The sequence below is a fragment of the Balaenoptera borealis genome (assembly GCF_965194805.1).
Source record: "Balaenoptera borealis genome assembly, chromosome: 19".
Taxonomy (NCBI): Eukaryota; Metazoa; Chordata; class Mammalia; order Artiodactyla; family Balaenopteridae; genus Balaenoptera; species Balaenoptera borealis.
The window spans coordinates 3,758,592-3,774,056 of NC_138878.1; the positions used below are offsets into that span (position 1 = coordinate 3,758,592).

At 57.1% G+C, this 15,465-nt stretch overlaps 1 protein-coding gene across 5 annotated transcripts in view; it reads right to left on the bottom strand.

The window, feature by feature from the left end:
- The window catches only part of GSE1 (Gse1 coiled-coil protein), a 421,270-nt gene that overhangs the window by 256,298 nt on the left and 149,507 nt on the right, over window positions 1–15,465 (bottom strand). For all 5 annotated transcript variants that reach the window (XR_014237434.1, XM_082366844.1, XM_082366845.1 and 2 more), the window contains exon 2: window positions 7,404–7,584. Coding sequence is in view for 4 of the 5 variants with exons in the window: in XM_082366844.1 (XP_082222970.1) it covers window positions 7,404–7,584 (181 nt within the window). In the remaining variant the exon portion in view is untranslated. The remainder of the gene's footprint in view (window positions 1–7,403; window positions 7,585–15,465) is intronic.

Here is a 15,465-nt window from a genome sequence, read left to right on the forward strand (position 1 = left end):
AGCCCGTGGTTGCTGGAATTTTATATTTTAGAGCAAAGCCCTGGAGAGGGAAGAAAAGTTCTGGAATGGAGTAACGACCTGCTTGGGACATCAGTCCTCGGCCCAGGAAGCTCGGGTAAGTGCACGCCCCTGATGTTTACAAGAAACTCATTGCTTCTTTACCTTCCCCTCATCCGGTCCCACAGCACCAGCTGACTTAAAACTTGTATTCACTCAACAAACATCGACTGAGCACCTATTATGTGCACTGGGCCAGGTGCTGGAAAGATAAAGACGATAGTAAAATATGGTCCCTGCCTTCATGGAGAGGGCAGGGCTGCCTCAGAGCCTTTGCACTTGCGTTTCCCCTGGCCTGGAACTCTCTGCCTAATGCCACCTCCTCAGCAAGGCCTCTGGGACCAACCCGCCTACAGTCACAATTCTCATCTCTGTGTTCTCCGACCCTATTTTGCTTCATGGCACCTGTCACCACCTGGCATCACACACGCTGCCTAGCACAGTCTTTGGCACATAGTAGGTGCTCAACAAATATTTGTGAACAAATGCCCCCACGTGAACGGCCGTGTAGTGGTGGAGACAGATGTGTCAACAGGCAACCATGGTGAAGACGCAAGCAAAGGTCTTCTGGGAGATGCCCAATGTCAAATGGTTTCTGCTCTAAATAGAAGGTTATAGGTGAGAGGTGGTGTGGACACAGGGAGAGTCTTACAAATGATGCTTCTCTAGCCAGTTAAATCCATATGGTGCTAAACCAGGAGAGCCAAGGTTCCCCGAGTGCCAGCTTATCTACCAGCTTAAACCCGGTCAAGGGGAAAGCAGGGTGGTGGGTGGGTGGAGGCCACGGCAGAGATGGCAGACAGGTGGGCCCCAAGTGCAGTAGCCCTTGGAGGGGTGGTCTGTGCTGGCTTTACTCCCTGGGGTCCCGAACACTGCCCCCGGGACACCCCATCCTGAGACCCGGAACAGTCATTTCTATGGCTCAGCTGATCTCTTTTTTTCTACATGAAATTTTAATTTTATTGTATTTTATTTATTTTTTTGGCATGCGGGATCCTAGTTCACCGACCAGGGATCAAGCCTGTGCCCCCTGCAGTGGAAGCGCTGAGTCCTAACCACTAGACCGCCAGGGAATCCCCCTACCTGAAGTCTTAATCACAAACTTAATGGAAAGAAATTAAGAGTTCGGGGCAAACAGACCCACTTGACAGCCATTTTGCCAGGTCTAAAGAGCTGCTTTTATCTTTGTGCCATTTTGAACTTCGCTGAAGTCGACCCTCAGTTTATCGTTTTCTTAAATTGCCCAAGTTCTCTTTTCTTTTTCATGTCATGGACACCTGAATCAGTCAGACAAACACACAGAGCCACACACCAGCCAAGGGACCAGACCCTGGCAACCGGAGGAGAGAGGAGGGAAGGGGCTTCAGGCCCAGCACGGCGAGTCCCGCTAAATATTCAGAGGCTCCTGGGGAGAGATCGACTTACAAGCCTGGAGCTTCTGGAGCTGCCCGGGCTTCTCCACCTCCTGCCCAGACTTGCAAGCTCCGTGCTCCTGGCGTTACAAGAAGTTCCCAAGAAGATAAACAGTCGCTAGTTGGAGAAAAAACAGACTTTGGATCCCAGCTTGGCTGGAGATGTACAAGGGAAGAGAGGGGGTGACGGGAGCACGGAGACACTTCCACTGCACAAAGCCCCTTTCCATCAAGCCAGCATGAGCTGCAGCCAAGCCCGGCCCCTGTGTCTTCTGAGCAGCTGCCGCTTGGCCTCGGGGCACAAGAGTCCACCCAGCGCCACCCGCCAAAGCACTCAGCACCAGCAGCGCTCCAGGTGAGACCTGCCAAGGACGTCTCGGGGCCTGAGCCAGTACCCAAGTGGAGGCCCTGCCTTCCTGGCCACGGAGGTCCAACCCCGCTGGCCGGGAGCCCATTCTCCCAACAAAGGAGAGACAAAAGCCGCGCAGGGCCAGGGCCCTGGTGGTCACCAGCTCGCTCTCCTCGCAGGGCCAGGGCCAGCTCCTGTGTCCCTGAGTGCCAGGCACGGGGCTCAGCGATGGATGTGGATCGACTCCTGGATCCCACAGCAATTGAGTGGGAAACCAAGGCACAGAGAGGTTGTCTGCCTAAAACCAGAAGCTTGGAAGGAGCTGAGGCAGGATTTGAATTGAGGGAGTGCCAGTCTGGATCCGAAAGCTTAGAAGATGTCCACGCCCAGCAAACACGGATTTGATTTACACACATGGCTAGAAAGGAAAAGAGGAGGAAAAACCCAAGTAGCCCCAGGACGGACATTGGTACCTACGATCGTTCAAGGTCCAGGCAACTCTTACTGCTATGTCCTCATGGCTCTCAGGTTACATCTTCCAGGCGCGGCCCCCAGGCTCCAAGAACTCAGCCTGGGCCTGAGGGGCTCAGCTCCTGGGAAGCTGCCTTGTTCTCCGTGCTCTTAGCTTGCTCCTGGGGTGCCCTTCCCGGCAGAGCTGGCTGAGCCACAGCACCTGCGGTAAATTCCCCCATATCCATCGGGCTTGGGAGCCCGGGCAGAGGCCGGTTACACTGGGGGCCGGTGCACGCATGTGCCGTGTTGCTTGCAGACAAGGCTGAGAGGACGGCCCTGGGAAATGTGCCATCCCAGGTGGTTTGTCAGAAGCAGACAAAGATGTGTGTGAGAGTGATTTATAAGGCACAGCACCCAGGGAGCAGGGATGGGACAGGATAAGGAAGCAGAGGAAGCAAGCAAAGGCCACTCCAGGTAAAGCCCCAGCCTGGTCCAGGGGAGCCCTGGAGGGGAAGCTAGTCTTTTGCAGGGAGCCAAGGGGCTGGGCCTCACGTTCCCACACCTGCCAGGGGATGAGGACGCCCAACCCTTCCCCCAAAGCACACAGGGACCAGGGGAGGGTATCCAGGTGCAGCAGGGCAGACTCAGACCCATGTTCTTGGAGCTCATGGAGCCGTGGATGAACCGCCCAGGGGGATGGGCAGCTGGGGCAGAGATGGCCAGCTGACTCTCCACCATGCCCGGGCCCTGCTGCAGTGGACAGCTGTCACTGCCCAGCTCCCTTCCATCTTTGGGGCCAATGGGACGGCATGGGTCACCTCAAGGCCAAGGGTCAATGTCCAGTGGCTTTCTCGTGTTCTCTTCTCCGTGTCTGCTGGTGATGGAACCAGGAAACTCTGGAAGCCACGAGCTAAAGGGAACCTGGGACCCTGTGTCACCCACAATGGGCTCGGGGTTACCTGTACAACACCCGTCAATGGTTGCCCTGACTAATAAACTGATTTTATAAGGGACTTTAAAATGGTCAGCAGGATAGTGGCCTTTAAAGACATCCATGTCCTAATCCCTGGAACCTGTGAGTACGCTCCCTCACACAGCAAAGGGGAAAGAAGTTTGCTAATCAGCTGACCTTGAGATGACAGGGTACCTTGGATTGTCCAGTGGGCCCCTGTAATCATAGGTCTTTATATGTGGAGGAAGGGGGCAGGACAGAGTCAGAGGAGCTGTGACCACAGAAGCAGGGCAGAGAGATGCAAGGTTCCTGGCTTTGAAGGTGGAGGAGGGAGCCATGAGCCAAGGCATGTGGGCAACGTCCAGAAGCTGGAAAACTTGATTCTGCCCAACAGTCTCCAGAGAGAACGCAGCCCTGCCCACATCTTGATTTTAGCCTAGTGAGACCCATATTGGACTTCCGGCCTCCAGAGTGTAAGATACTAAATATGTATTGTTTTAACAGGTGATGACCTGTTATAGCAGCAGCAGGAACTAACCCCGAACTCTTCCAAGGCAGCCACTGCCGTGGTGGTGACAGGAGCAGGTGAAGGGAGGGATCTTCTGGGCCAGCCCAGAAGGCAGATAGAAGGTGCACGGTGTCTCCCATATTGGCTCCTACCCCCACCCGCTCCTCCTCTCCCCTCCTCGCTGGACCAGTGGTCCCCCAAAACCTGGAATAAGTACAAATGAGAATGGAGGCTTTCTGGGTGGGAGCAGGTCAGCGGCTATTAGGACAGAAGGAACCCACAGGCCACCTCCCAACAGGGCTGGCCCGGCCCAGCACTCCAACATGGCAGCGGAGAAAGAGAGGCGCCCAGGAACACAGCCGTGATGGGAGAGTCAGTCTCTGCCTGGCTTTGTGTGACCCCATCCCAAAGCCATCAGTGGGGTCTGTGGCTCCCACTAGCTCTATATTATTTACCATTTCAGAACCTGTTGCACAGCTCAGAAAGGACACCCGGCGCCCGTGCGGCAGAACCACAGGGCCACCGCTCAGCAGTGCAACACGGCGGCCCCGACGGCCAGGCGGGGAGCACGTGCACAGAGGCGACGAGAGGAATGGCGCCCCCTGGAATGGTGCCGTGTGCAGCCTGCACAGCCTTGCCCTGAAGCCCGGGTGCCCCCTTGGTGTTCCTCCCGTGTCACCCATACTATGCTACAAAGAAGATTGCACTGTTACAGTTTCACGCCTACTCAGCAGCTGGAGCAGCTAAGCTTTCGGAAGATTCTGAACCTTGCAGAGGCTCCATGGCCAGGAAGTGGCAGCTCTGAGACTTGGAAACTTGGACTTGGGTCTAGGACACCAGCCACACCCTCACTTATCACCAGATGGTGCTGCTTCTCTCCCAAGGAGCCTGCGACGGCACAGAGATCATTGTTCAGGAACGCCTGTCCCCACCAGCTGGTGATGAATTACAAGTGTCCTCTCGCTGGATTTTATACCGCCTGCGAGTGGCACATGAGAAATAGACCTCCCTTTGACTAAAGGCTTAAGAATATTGGAAAGAGCTGGGCCTGGGGGCTTGCCGCCTACCAGGGAAGGCTGCCTCGTGGTGAGGTTTGGATGGTACCCTTCCCCCACCAGCTTGGTCAGTCCAAGGTCCGTGCCTGGCCCGCCAGAGGGATGCCAGCCGTGGGGTCCCCGCTTCCCCTGAAGCCCTTCCCCCTGCAGCCAGCAAGTGACCACTCCCCAGGTGGGCCCTCCCAGTGCGGCGCCTGAGGACCACACAACCTCCTGCTCTGGGAGAAACCGAGGCAGATTGGCCGTGCATATCCCTGGGGGCACGTGGCCCAGCCCCCCAGCCCGGCACCAGGGCTGCCGGTGTGACAGCTTCCTTCCCCTGGAGAAGGCTGCTGTCCCCACACCCGAGATGTCTGCAGGGAACTGGGGCTCAGAAACGGATGGCAATGGAAAGCTGTCCCCCCCCCCCACAAGGCAACAGATGCAGCCCCCGACGTGCCCACGGCCACCCCGTCCTCTGGGAAAGGCAGCACTGGGGTGGATGCCACCATACAGGGAGCGGGAGAGACAGCGGGGAGACGGGGAGGGGCTCAGAGCTCTGGGGAGAGGGAGTGACAGGGCTGTGTGTGTGGGGGGACACGTGTGCATACGGATATGCGTTCCCAGGTGTGTGTCTGCGATGTGTCCTTATGTGCACGTGTAAGAGCGTCTAGTGCCTGTGTGTGTGTGTCTCTGTATGCGTCTCTGTGTCTCTGCACATGTACCCTCATGTCTGGTGCGTCTGCCAGGTGTGCGCTTGTCCCCGCGTGTCCCTGCGCCTGTGTGTCCACGTGTCTATAAGTGCTCGCCCCCTGCGCCCGCCCCGCCGTCCAGCTGGCAGTGCACAGCTGGGCCCGGGGGCTGTGCGCGCCTGCCCAATGAGAGGTGGCAGGTGTGTAATAAACCATTAGTCACTGTCACGTTTCCAAGTAGCAGCAGCAGCGGCCTCCCCGGGAGGGGTTGACTATGGGATGGTGCTCCTGGCGGGTCTCCAGCTGTGAGCTGGGCCCCCCCATTCCCCCCCAGGCAGGGCCACAGCCTGACAGAGAGCAGCTGGCAGACGTGGGTCTTGTGCCCCTGCCCTGCCCCGGGCGGCCCCAGGGCAGGGGGCAGGGCCTCGTGCGTGCCAACCGGGGGAGGGGAGGGTCCCCGAGGGTCACGGTTTTGCAGGTTATTACCCAGAGCTGAGGCTCTCATGGGGGCGGGGGGCCAGGACCTGCACTGAGTGCGCTCCTGTCCTGGTTACTTTAATTCTCACACCTGCCCGCGAGCCAAGCACTCCCATTGGCCTTCCTTCCCATTCCTCAGATGAGGCAACTGAGGCACACTGCAAGAAGACACTTGTCCCAGACTCAGAGAATGCTGGGGGCCTCCCTGCCCACCACCTGCATGTCCCCTTTGCTGCCTGACACTCCGTCCCCATCAGCCAGGGTCTGGAAGCCCCTCAGAGGGCTTGGTGGCCCATCAGCCCCTGGTCAGCCAGCCCCTTGCCTCGCCGAGTCCACGTCGCAGAGAGAAAGGTGGGTACTGGGGTTGTCCTGGAGATGGATGCCCAGATGACCACGCGCCGCCTCCCCCAACCTGCCCGCTCCGGCCCTCTCACTAACAAGCAGTGTTTTCCGCCAGCTGCCCCCGCAGTGGCCCAGCAACAGGGAGGCCTGGGCCGGGGGGCGGTCTTGAGACTCAGTCCTCCTGGGGGCAGGACACACACAGGGACTCACTCTGAGGGGTCTTGGCCTAAGGGGCTGCTCCACGACCCTCCCTAGGTAAGAACGCAGGTGTCCACTCACTGTTCCCAGCCCAGGGCCCATGTGCCCCACGATAAACACCTCGGGACTCCACACTCAGGCCCAACAACCCATGAGGGAGCTGCCTCTCCGCCACTGGGGAAAGTGACGTGTCCGACGGGGCCGAGATGCGCGGACGGGGTCTCCAAGGCTGGAGGGGGTGGGAGTGAACGCCCACGCAGGAGAAGGCCGGTCAGCACCTTCCCCGGCTGGACACCCTTGTTCCCTCTGGCCTAAATGAGGTGACGCCGAGAGCCACGTGCCGGAACACGTGTGGCGCATCCACAGGGCGGGAGGGAGCGCAGGCACACGCACCAGGCGGGCCCACCACCCCGTGGCACACGACGGTGAAACCAAGCACTGCGGCAGCTGTGACAACAGAAGGACCTTGCAGCGCTGAGCCGGGCCCAGAAGACAAAGCTCACACCCCCAGGACACCGGCGATTCAGGCAAACACAGGTGCGACGGAAAAAGCAAATGGGACCTGGCAGGTCCCTCGGGGGCGCCGGAGCATCCAGCTAGATGGAGCGTCCTAGGGCTGGGTTGGGTGGTGGTTCATGGGGATCCATTAAGTTATTTTTAAATGAACGAGTGAACACAATGGAACGTAGAGATAAAAAAAAAACAACAACCCAACAAAGGCCATTTGTGAATCAACCATGAGAGAGTGTTAAGAAGCAGGGGAAGAAAATCAGACTCAAGTCAGGGAGACCCAGCCTCCTGGCTTTCCCCTAGAATGTGGCGACCGCGGGGTGGGAGTCTGCGCCGGAACTTTCTTTGGGCGCTCCCTCGCCGCCGAGGGCAGCCTGATCCGCTCCAGTACTCAGAGACAGTAAAAAGCTGGCACCTACCTGTGCCCGTGAGGTCTGGTCCGGCCCCGTCCAGGCTGCTCTGCTGACACCGGGCTGGCCCCTGCTCCTGGGCGGTCCTGGGGCCCCTGGGCAGGCTCTCCGCTGGGGCGCCTGGCCGAGACTCGGGCTCCCGGGAGGGAGGGTGGACGGCCGTCGATGCCTCGAGAGATGCAGAGGTGACCTGGAAGGACGGGGGAGGGGAGGACATGGTGAGTCTTGGTCACGCCTGCCAGGAGGTGCCCAAGGGGTGGGCCCCCTGGGCCGCTGGGTACCACCCCTCCCCCATGATGGCCTGGCTTTGTCATTAGGGACTCAGCGTGGCTGGCTCGAGACAGCAGCAGAGCTGGTCCCCAGATTGCCAGTGTGAAGTCAGTACCAGTGACTTCCTCGCCCAGCAAACCTGCCCAGCAGCCTGGTGGGCACTGAGGATCCACTCCCAGGTCCCATCACTGCCCAAGCCCCTATTCTCGGCACGGAAGTTTGCAGTAACTACCTACGAGTTAGCTGCAGCTATAATCATTAACCTAGTTAATCTTCAGGTCACCCCACAGGACAGTCATCTCCCCCGCTTTTTCTGTATTCAAAAACAATTGTACTAAAATATACATTACCATCTTGACCATTTTTAAGGGTACAACTCAGTGGCATGAAGTCCAAACACAATGTGCAACCATCCCCTGGATCCATTTCCAGAACTTTCTCATCAACCCAAATGGAAATTCCATACCCATTAAACACTAACGCTCCGTACTCCCTCCCCCAGCCCCTGGCACCCACCGCCCTACTTTCTGTCTCTATGAATGTGACTAACCCGGTCACCCCACCCCCTTTCCACAGTTGGGGAAACTGAGGCTCAGAGAGGGGTAGTGGGAGCCTGAGGTCACACAGCTGCCAAGGCAGGGTCAACCCAGCTGAGCACCCTGGGCTCCAGGTCATGGGGAAGCCCCTGCCAGGGTTCCACGGTCTGAAAAGCAGCAGTTCCCTGGGGGCCGGTCCCGGGGACTGGCGACGCCCCACGCCCCGATTACGAGCTTCAGGGCCGCATGGTTGTCGAAAAGCAACTTCAGGTTGACCCTGTTTTTCCAGGGATTAGGGCTATAAAACCAAAGCACCGGAGAGAGACGGATGGCGCTCCATCCAGGCTCCAGCAGCTCCACATGCGAGAGACGGATAAATTTACCGTTTGTTTCCGGGAACGCTTTAATTTATGGGATCCATATGGTGACACTGCCCAGACTGCAGCCCCCGCAAATCCCACAGGGGTGCTGGCGGCTTAGGCTGGAGCCAGGAGAGGGCGGCGCCTGGGCCCAGCACACTTCATTCACTCGCTGGCTCGCTTAGGGCCGGGGGCCCCTCAGTACGGCGGGGAGCCTGGAGCCCCTCTGCAGACCCCGCCCCGCAGGCTTTTAGCTGCTCTGGCAACCTTGCCAACATCACTTCGGGAAACTCTGCCAGACGTAGGGCTGCTGTGTCCCCCTGTTAGTCCAGCCAACCCCAGGGACTGTCTATGGGATGGCACCTCATCAAACCAGGCAGCATTCTTGCAACCCCCTGGCTGGCAGGGAGTGGAGGAGGGTGGCACTGTGCCCTGGCCTTGACCCTGCCCATGCGCTGGTGGAAAGCAGAGGCCCACCTACTGCTTGTCCTCCTGGAGCTGGGGGACCAGGGTCCTGCTGGGGAAAGTGGCCGGGGGATGCCTCGTGGGGGTGGGGATGGCTCCCTGGATGGAGAGCTTGTGGGCATGAGGATGCCGTTTACTGAGCACCTACTATGTGCTACGGTTAATCCTCCCAACGGTCCTGTCTCGAACAAAAACATGGAAACACGAAGAGACAAAGTGGCCTGAGTCCCCACAGTAAGTGGAGGTGTCGGGATGTGAACTCAAGCAGCTGCGAGAGGATTCTGCTGTTACAAAGCATCCAGGGAACATGGCTTTTAAGTAGAAAACAGCAGATGGCAAAAGAGAATACTACTGGGTGGGAGGGGGTGCAGATGACAAGATCTATAGGAGTTTGGTAATAGGAGAACTCCCCAAGGGCTGGAAAAATCCAGGCAGGCTTCCTGGAGCAGGTGGAATTTGAACTAGGCCTTCAAAGGGAGCAGGCGTTAAAAGGGAGGGGGTACAGGAAGGACAAGAGATTCAAACACACATCTCTGCGGGGAGCAGGGGGGTAAACCGGAAACAAGGTACTGGTAGGTGAGACTGTAGGGGGACAGCATCAGTCCCACCCAGCACCAGTGGGGGCCACATGGAAGGAAGCCAGCCCCATCACGCCAGTTCTGATCTTTTAAGAGGAAGCTGGGAATTCATTTTTAAAAGCTGCACTCTCACAAAAAAAAAAAAAAAGAAAAAAAAAGCTGCACTCTCATGATTATTAAGTGTTGAAACACGATGCAAACCCTCATACATTGCTGGTGGGACTGTAAACTGGTGCAGCTGCTTTGGAGACGGTCTGGCAGTTCGTCAAGGTCTAAACAGAGTCATCATGGGACCCAACAATTCCACTCCTAGGTAGATACCCCGGAGAACCGAAAACAGACGTCCACACAAAAACTTGCACCTAAATGTTCATAACAGCCCTGAGTTCACAGACAAATGAATTCTGCCAACAATGAACTTGCAGGTGGGTCCTTCCCCAGTCGATCTCCCAGGTGAGAGCAAAGCCCCACCGATGCCTTGACCTGCAGCAGGGGCCCCCGCTGAGCGTGTGGTGATAGGTGCCTTGCTGTGAGCTGCTTATGTGTAGTCCTTTATTACACAGCAGTCGATAACTAATAAAACCCCAAAGCTCTAGAACAGGGCCTGGCCCAGAAACACATGTTCCCTGGCACCGTCGTGTGCCAGACACCCTCCCTCCTCTGGTCCAGCTGTTCCCACCATGTTGACTCTTGTTGGAAGTAAAAGGATTTTTACCCCCTTCTCCGGCGTTTGTCGGCAGCTGCCAGTGGACTCCTGAGAGGGCTCAGTCACTGTTAATGGATGGGCGAGGCTGCCAGACACATGTGGGTGGGGAATATGCATTATCTCATGCTAGCATCATCGTAGGTGGAGGCAAAGGTTCTCAGCCAGACCATCACATGGAAGCAGAGAGCAGCCTTTCCTCACCCTTCAAGGACAAATTTACAACAATGCCTGACTAATAAAAAGCAGACCCTTGAACCAACATATTCCTTGTGCCTTCTCTCTACCAGAGCCAAGAGTTCCAAGCTCACGGCCTGTCTTAATTTAAAGTGCTATTAGGACCGGGTCTGGGACATACATTGTTCCCTGCCCCGGGGACCCTGGAAATTGACAGCATCCCAGAGAGCCCCTGGGGCCCCCGCAGAGCAAGCAGGATAAACTTTATTGTCCCCTTTATTTCCCTGGACCAGGGCCACTACGTTTAAAGCGTTAGTTAACAGAGAAAGGCAAAAAGGGGAGAAATTTCCAGGGTTCTTTACCATAAAAGGGATTTGCAGCCCACCCCTGAATATCCTAATAAGATCTCGCCTTGTTACACTTCCTCCCGGGAACTGAGTGATTTCTGGAGAACACTGACTCCAGGTAAACTCGCACGTAGGGATGGGGATGGAGAGGGGCAGAGAGCAGATACAGCACCCCTGCTTCATAGGGGAAAACCATGCAGCACTGTTGCCAGTACCCAGTTTATTTTATAAATTGTATTAGTCCGTGAGCTCCCCAAGTTTGAGAACTCCTGCTTTATTGTTTTGTAGAATTGTTTTATTGAGATATAATTCGTATACCATACAATTCGCCCATTTAAAGTGTACGATTCAGTGGCTTAGAGAATAGTCATAGAGTTGTGTAACCACCACCAGAATCCGTCTAGAACATTCTCATTACCCGGTACCCATTAGCAGTCACTCCTCATCCTCCCCCGGCCCCTGGCAACCCCTCATCTCCCTTCTGTCTCGATGGATTTGTCTCTTCTGGACATTTCATATAGATGGACTCCTACACCATGTAGCCCTCTGTGTCTGGCTTCTTTCACTCAGCATAATGTTTCCCAGGCTCACCCATGTGGTAGCCTGTAAAGGACGTATTTTAAAAAACAAGGGAAGTTCCAGTTTGAGGGCACACAGCAGCCCAGAGGCCACTGCACGAGACACTAGGATTTCTCTCTCCAGCAGGGAGTGGCTGGCTGGCTTTTCCGGGCCTGCTTCCCTCTCCCTCCTGGGCACTCAGCCAGACTCCACCTCTCCGGCTCCCTGTAGTGGGACGGGGCCAGGCACTGGGTCCTGGCCACTCTCCCCAGCTGGGAGATCTTAGCAAAGTGCCTTCACCTCTCTGGGCCTCAGTTTTCCCTTCTGCAAAATGGATTAATAACACAGCAAGTGTCTACCTCCAAGAGGGAGGGTGCAGGGGATTAGATGAGTTCTTTCTGCTAAAGCACTTGGTACATAGTAGGTGCTCAAGAAATGGCAGCTCATCTCATGACCTGACTGCATAAGCATCAGGAACAAGAGCCAAAGGGGTGCAGTGGCCAGGGGACCCCACAGAGCCTGGAGGGGTATGTGCTGGGGAAGGCTTCACGGCCTCGGCCTTCGTACCTGGCCTCTGGGCAGTTTCGGCCCCAGCTGGCAGGGACACCTTCTAGGCCCCCTTGCCCGCTGTTGACTTAGAGCCAGAGGCAGTCCCGGAGCCCCTAAACTCATGGGGGCAGGATCTGGGGCATGGGCTCCCCCACTTTTCCTGATCACCCTGAATCGTCTCTTTCCTCCAAGTTGGCGCAAGATATACTCCAGGAAGCTGGCCTTGCTGATCTTAAATAAAGCAGATGTGGGAATGAATCCTGAGTGCCACTTGCCTGTGGGCGTAACTAGGAGTAACAGGCAAGTCACAACTGCTTGGACCTCAGTTTCTGCCTCTGGGAAATGGGCCCGTAATGCCTACCCTAGATTTACTGAGCACTTGCTATGTGCTAGGTATCCACCAAGCACCTGCTGTCTGTAGCCTGTTTCATCCTCCCAACAACCCTACCTTAACTCCCACGTTGTAGGAGGAAACTGAGGCACACAGAAGTCAAGTCAGCTGCCCAAGGACACCCAGCCGGTCAGTCAGAGCCCCCACAGCGCTGGCACCCAGTAGGCGCTCCCTGCATACTAGCAGGACCTGATTCCTGTACTCGCTGCCTCGGCAGACACACAGCAACCGGGACTGTGGTTTCTGGCACACAGGTTTATACTGCGGCTGAGTGACGGTGGGTTTGTTGATGGTCTGCGGCTGATTTATGTCAAGACCAAGGCTGGGAGGATGAGACAAAACAGAGCTGCAGGAGGGGGGAGAGGAAATGCCAGCATCCCGATGGCGCAAAAGGACGTGGCATCATCACCTGCCCTTGGCCCCGAGGAAAAATCAGACACAGGCAGGAAGCCAAGTCTGGGGAGAAAAGCCACCTCCCTCCCAAACAGTGATGGCTGGGGGCCTGCCTTGGTTGGAGGCTGGGTGGGCACAGCCGGGTTGGTGGGAGACCTCTGCCACCTGCCGGCGACACATGGGTCACAGGCCCGGGGCCGTCTGTCCAGGAGTGACATAAGGGGGCACGGGCCAGCCCTACCACAGGGCCCCTCCTTCCCGTTTCCTGGTCCCCACGAGAGCCCACCCACAAAGATGCACTCGACCCTCTCTGGTGGGATTCCTTGCTCTGTGCTGCAAGCTGGTACCTCAGAGGCCGCAAAACAGTATTTTACGCCCCTTAATTCCCTGTAATAGCTCCATAATGGTGAGCAGAGAACTCCAAATACCGCAATAAAGGGAATGATAAGGCTCCGGGTCAGGGGGAGATGGAGCTGCAGAACGTAGAGTCCCCGATAAGCAGACAACTAACGGGTTATTAAATGTGCGGCACAGACCGGGCGTAATTGGAAAGTTATTAGATATGGAATACACACAGCACCCAGTAAATGAGTAATCAGGGGCTAATTAAGCTCACGCGACCCAGCAGATCGCGAGGGAGAGGCTGGTGGTTGCTACATCTGTGACAGCAATTAGGGGCGCTCCGGCTGCCGCGCGCGCGGGAAGGAGGTCGCCGGCTCGGGCAGAGCAGCCACAGCCGGGGGTCTCCATCCGACTCTTTTCCCAGCCGAGTCCTGCCCCCCCCCCCCGGCTGCTCCCACCTCTCAGGGGCTGGAGGGAGGGGGCGGGGAGGCACCAGGTGCATCCAGCCTCAAAGACAAGAGAAGCCCAAGTGGACACCAGGTCCGGGACTCGGAAAAAGCAGAAAGAAGGTTTTATCCCTGGCTTCACATCCGACCGGGTGAGCACTCACTTTAGCCACCCGAGGGGACAGAAACAGTCATAACTCTCCCCCCAGATGATCTGCAAGGTGTGTGTGCAGGGTCACCTCCTGGAGCTTTGTGGTGGTTCTGCCAGGCGGGCTAAGCGGGGAGAGTGATCAGCCCATTTTATAGATGGGGAAACTGAGGCTAAGAGGACCGGAAGTGGACAGAGCTCACCCAGCCTGCTTCCCCTTCCAGCAGGCACAGGACACCCCCCCCCCACCCGCCCGGGGTGTCTCAAAAAGAGGAAGACAATGGTGTTTCTCAGGAGGACGGCAGCCAAGCTCAGTGGAGAAAAAGGGGCCAGAGGCAATTAGGTGGCCAATGGGAGTGACCGTTTGGGCTCCAAGCTGGCGACCTTGGGCACGCTTTTAATGCCTCTGGGCCTCAGCTTCCTCGTCTGAAAAAGGGGGTGCTGACAGCCACACCCATGGCGCAGGGTAGTCATGGGGATTTAGCGTTCGTGCAGCCCAGCCCGGGCCTGACGCACAGGAAGCCCATGAACGCATTTGTTAAAGCGAGAAAGAGCAGCACGAAGAGGGGGAGTCCAGGCCCTCCTGCCATAAAGAGAACCAGAGAGCCCCTGCTTCAAGAGCCGGGGGCTGCTGGAGCCGAAAAATCTCTGAGTTCGGCTGAAACGAGGCGCTCTCTCCAAGCAGGAGCTACTGCCTGTCCCTGAAAGGCTGCAGCAGAAGGGTCATGGCCCATGACCCTAAAGCAGGAGGCTTGGGACAAAAATGCCTTTCATTGGTCACAGCTAAACATTGACAGCACCTACTGAGCACCAGGCCCCGCGCCAGCCTTTCCGTGTCAGCCCATGAAGCCTTGGCCCTGGTGGGGAGGAACTCTTGGGCCCCATTACACAGATGGGGAAACTGAGACACAGAAAGGGTAACTCACTGCCATGTTTGGATGGGGCAGGTGGGGCGTGATGACTCTGGGAGCTTATTAGAAAGCCGGAGTCTGCTGCTAACAGCACTCAGAGCCTTGGGAGACACACCTGGTGGGACAGGTGCAGCTGGGAAGGGTTGAGGCCACAGGGAGACTGGAGCTGGCCAGAGGCAGCTTCTGCTGCTCTTGTGGCTGAAAGGAACATTCCAGAAGGCATGGGCCCAGCCCTCTCCCTCAAGTGGGGCCTCTGAGCCAGCTGACCCCCTCATAAGTCCTGGGACAGAGCAGGGGGCTCCACGGAGGAGTTCACAGTTTCCAGAGGCAAGCAGGCCTCCCCATGACTGCCAGGCAACAGAGCACGTGGGTGACACTGGCGGAATCCAGCTCAGGCCCAGGGTCAGGGGTGAGGGCCCTCAGGGATGCGGGGGCTCCCGGAGTCCTTGGCGTTAGTCCCGAATGCCAGTCCCTGGAGGCCGGCAGCGGGAGCTAGACTGATCTCAGACCAGTGACGGCCCGACACCCCGGCTCTCCTGGGGTAGCCCCTCCTACTCTTGCTGTGCCCACTCACCTTCCCCTCCTCCCAGGGAGACAGCCTCCCACTGGTCTCTGGGCACACAGTCCTACCCACTTCACCACCCCACCAACCATGCCTTGGCCTGAGCCAACTTTCCAAAACACTACACACATCCACCTGCATAAAATCCTTTACCAAAGGCTCCTCCGTGCGGCATCTAAGAGCTATGTGATTTGAGCCAGCCCAGCTTTTCACAATCTGTCATGCCTCACATCCATCCACCCATCTACCTGACTGACCATACATCCATCCACCCATCCAACCACCTGTCTATCTGGCCGTCCATCTATCCAATCATCTGTCTATTCACCCACCAAC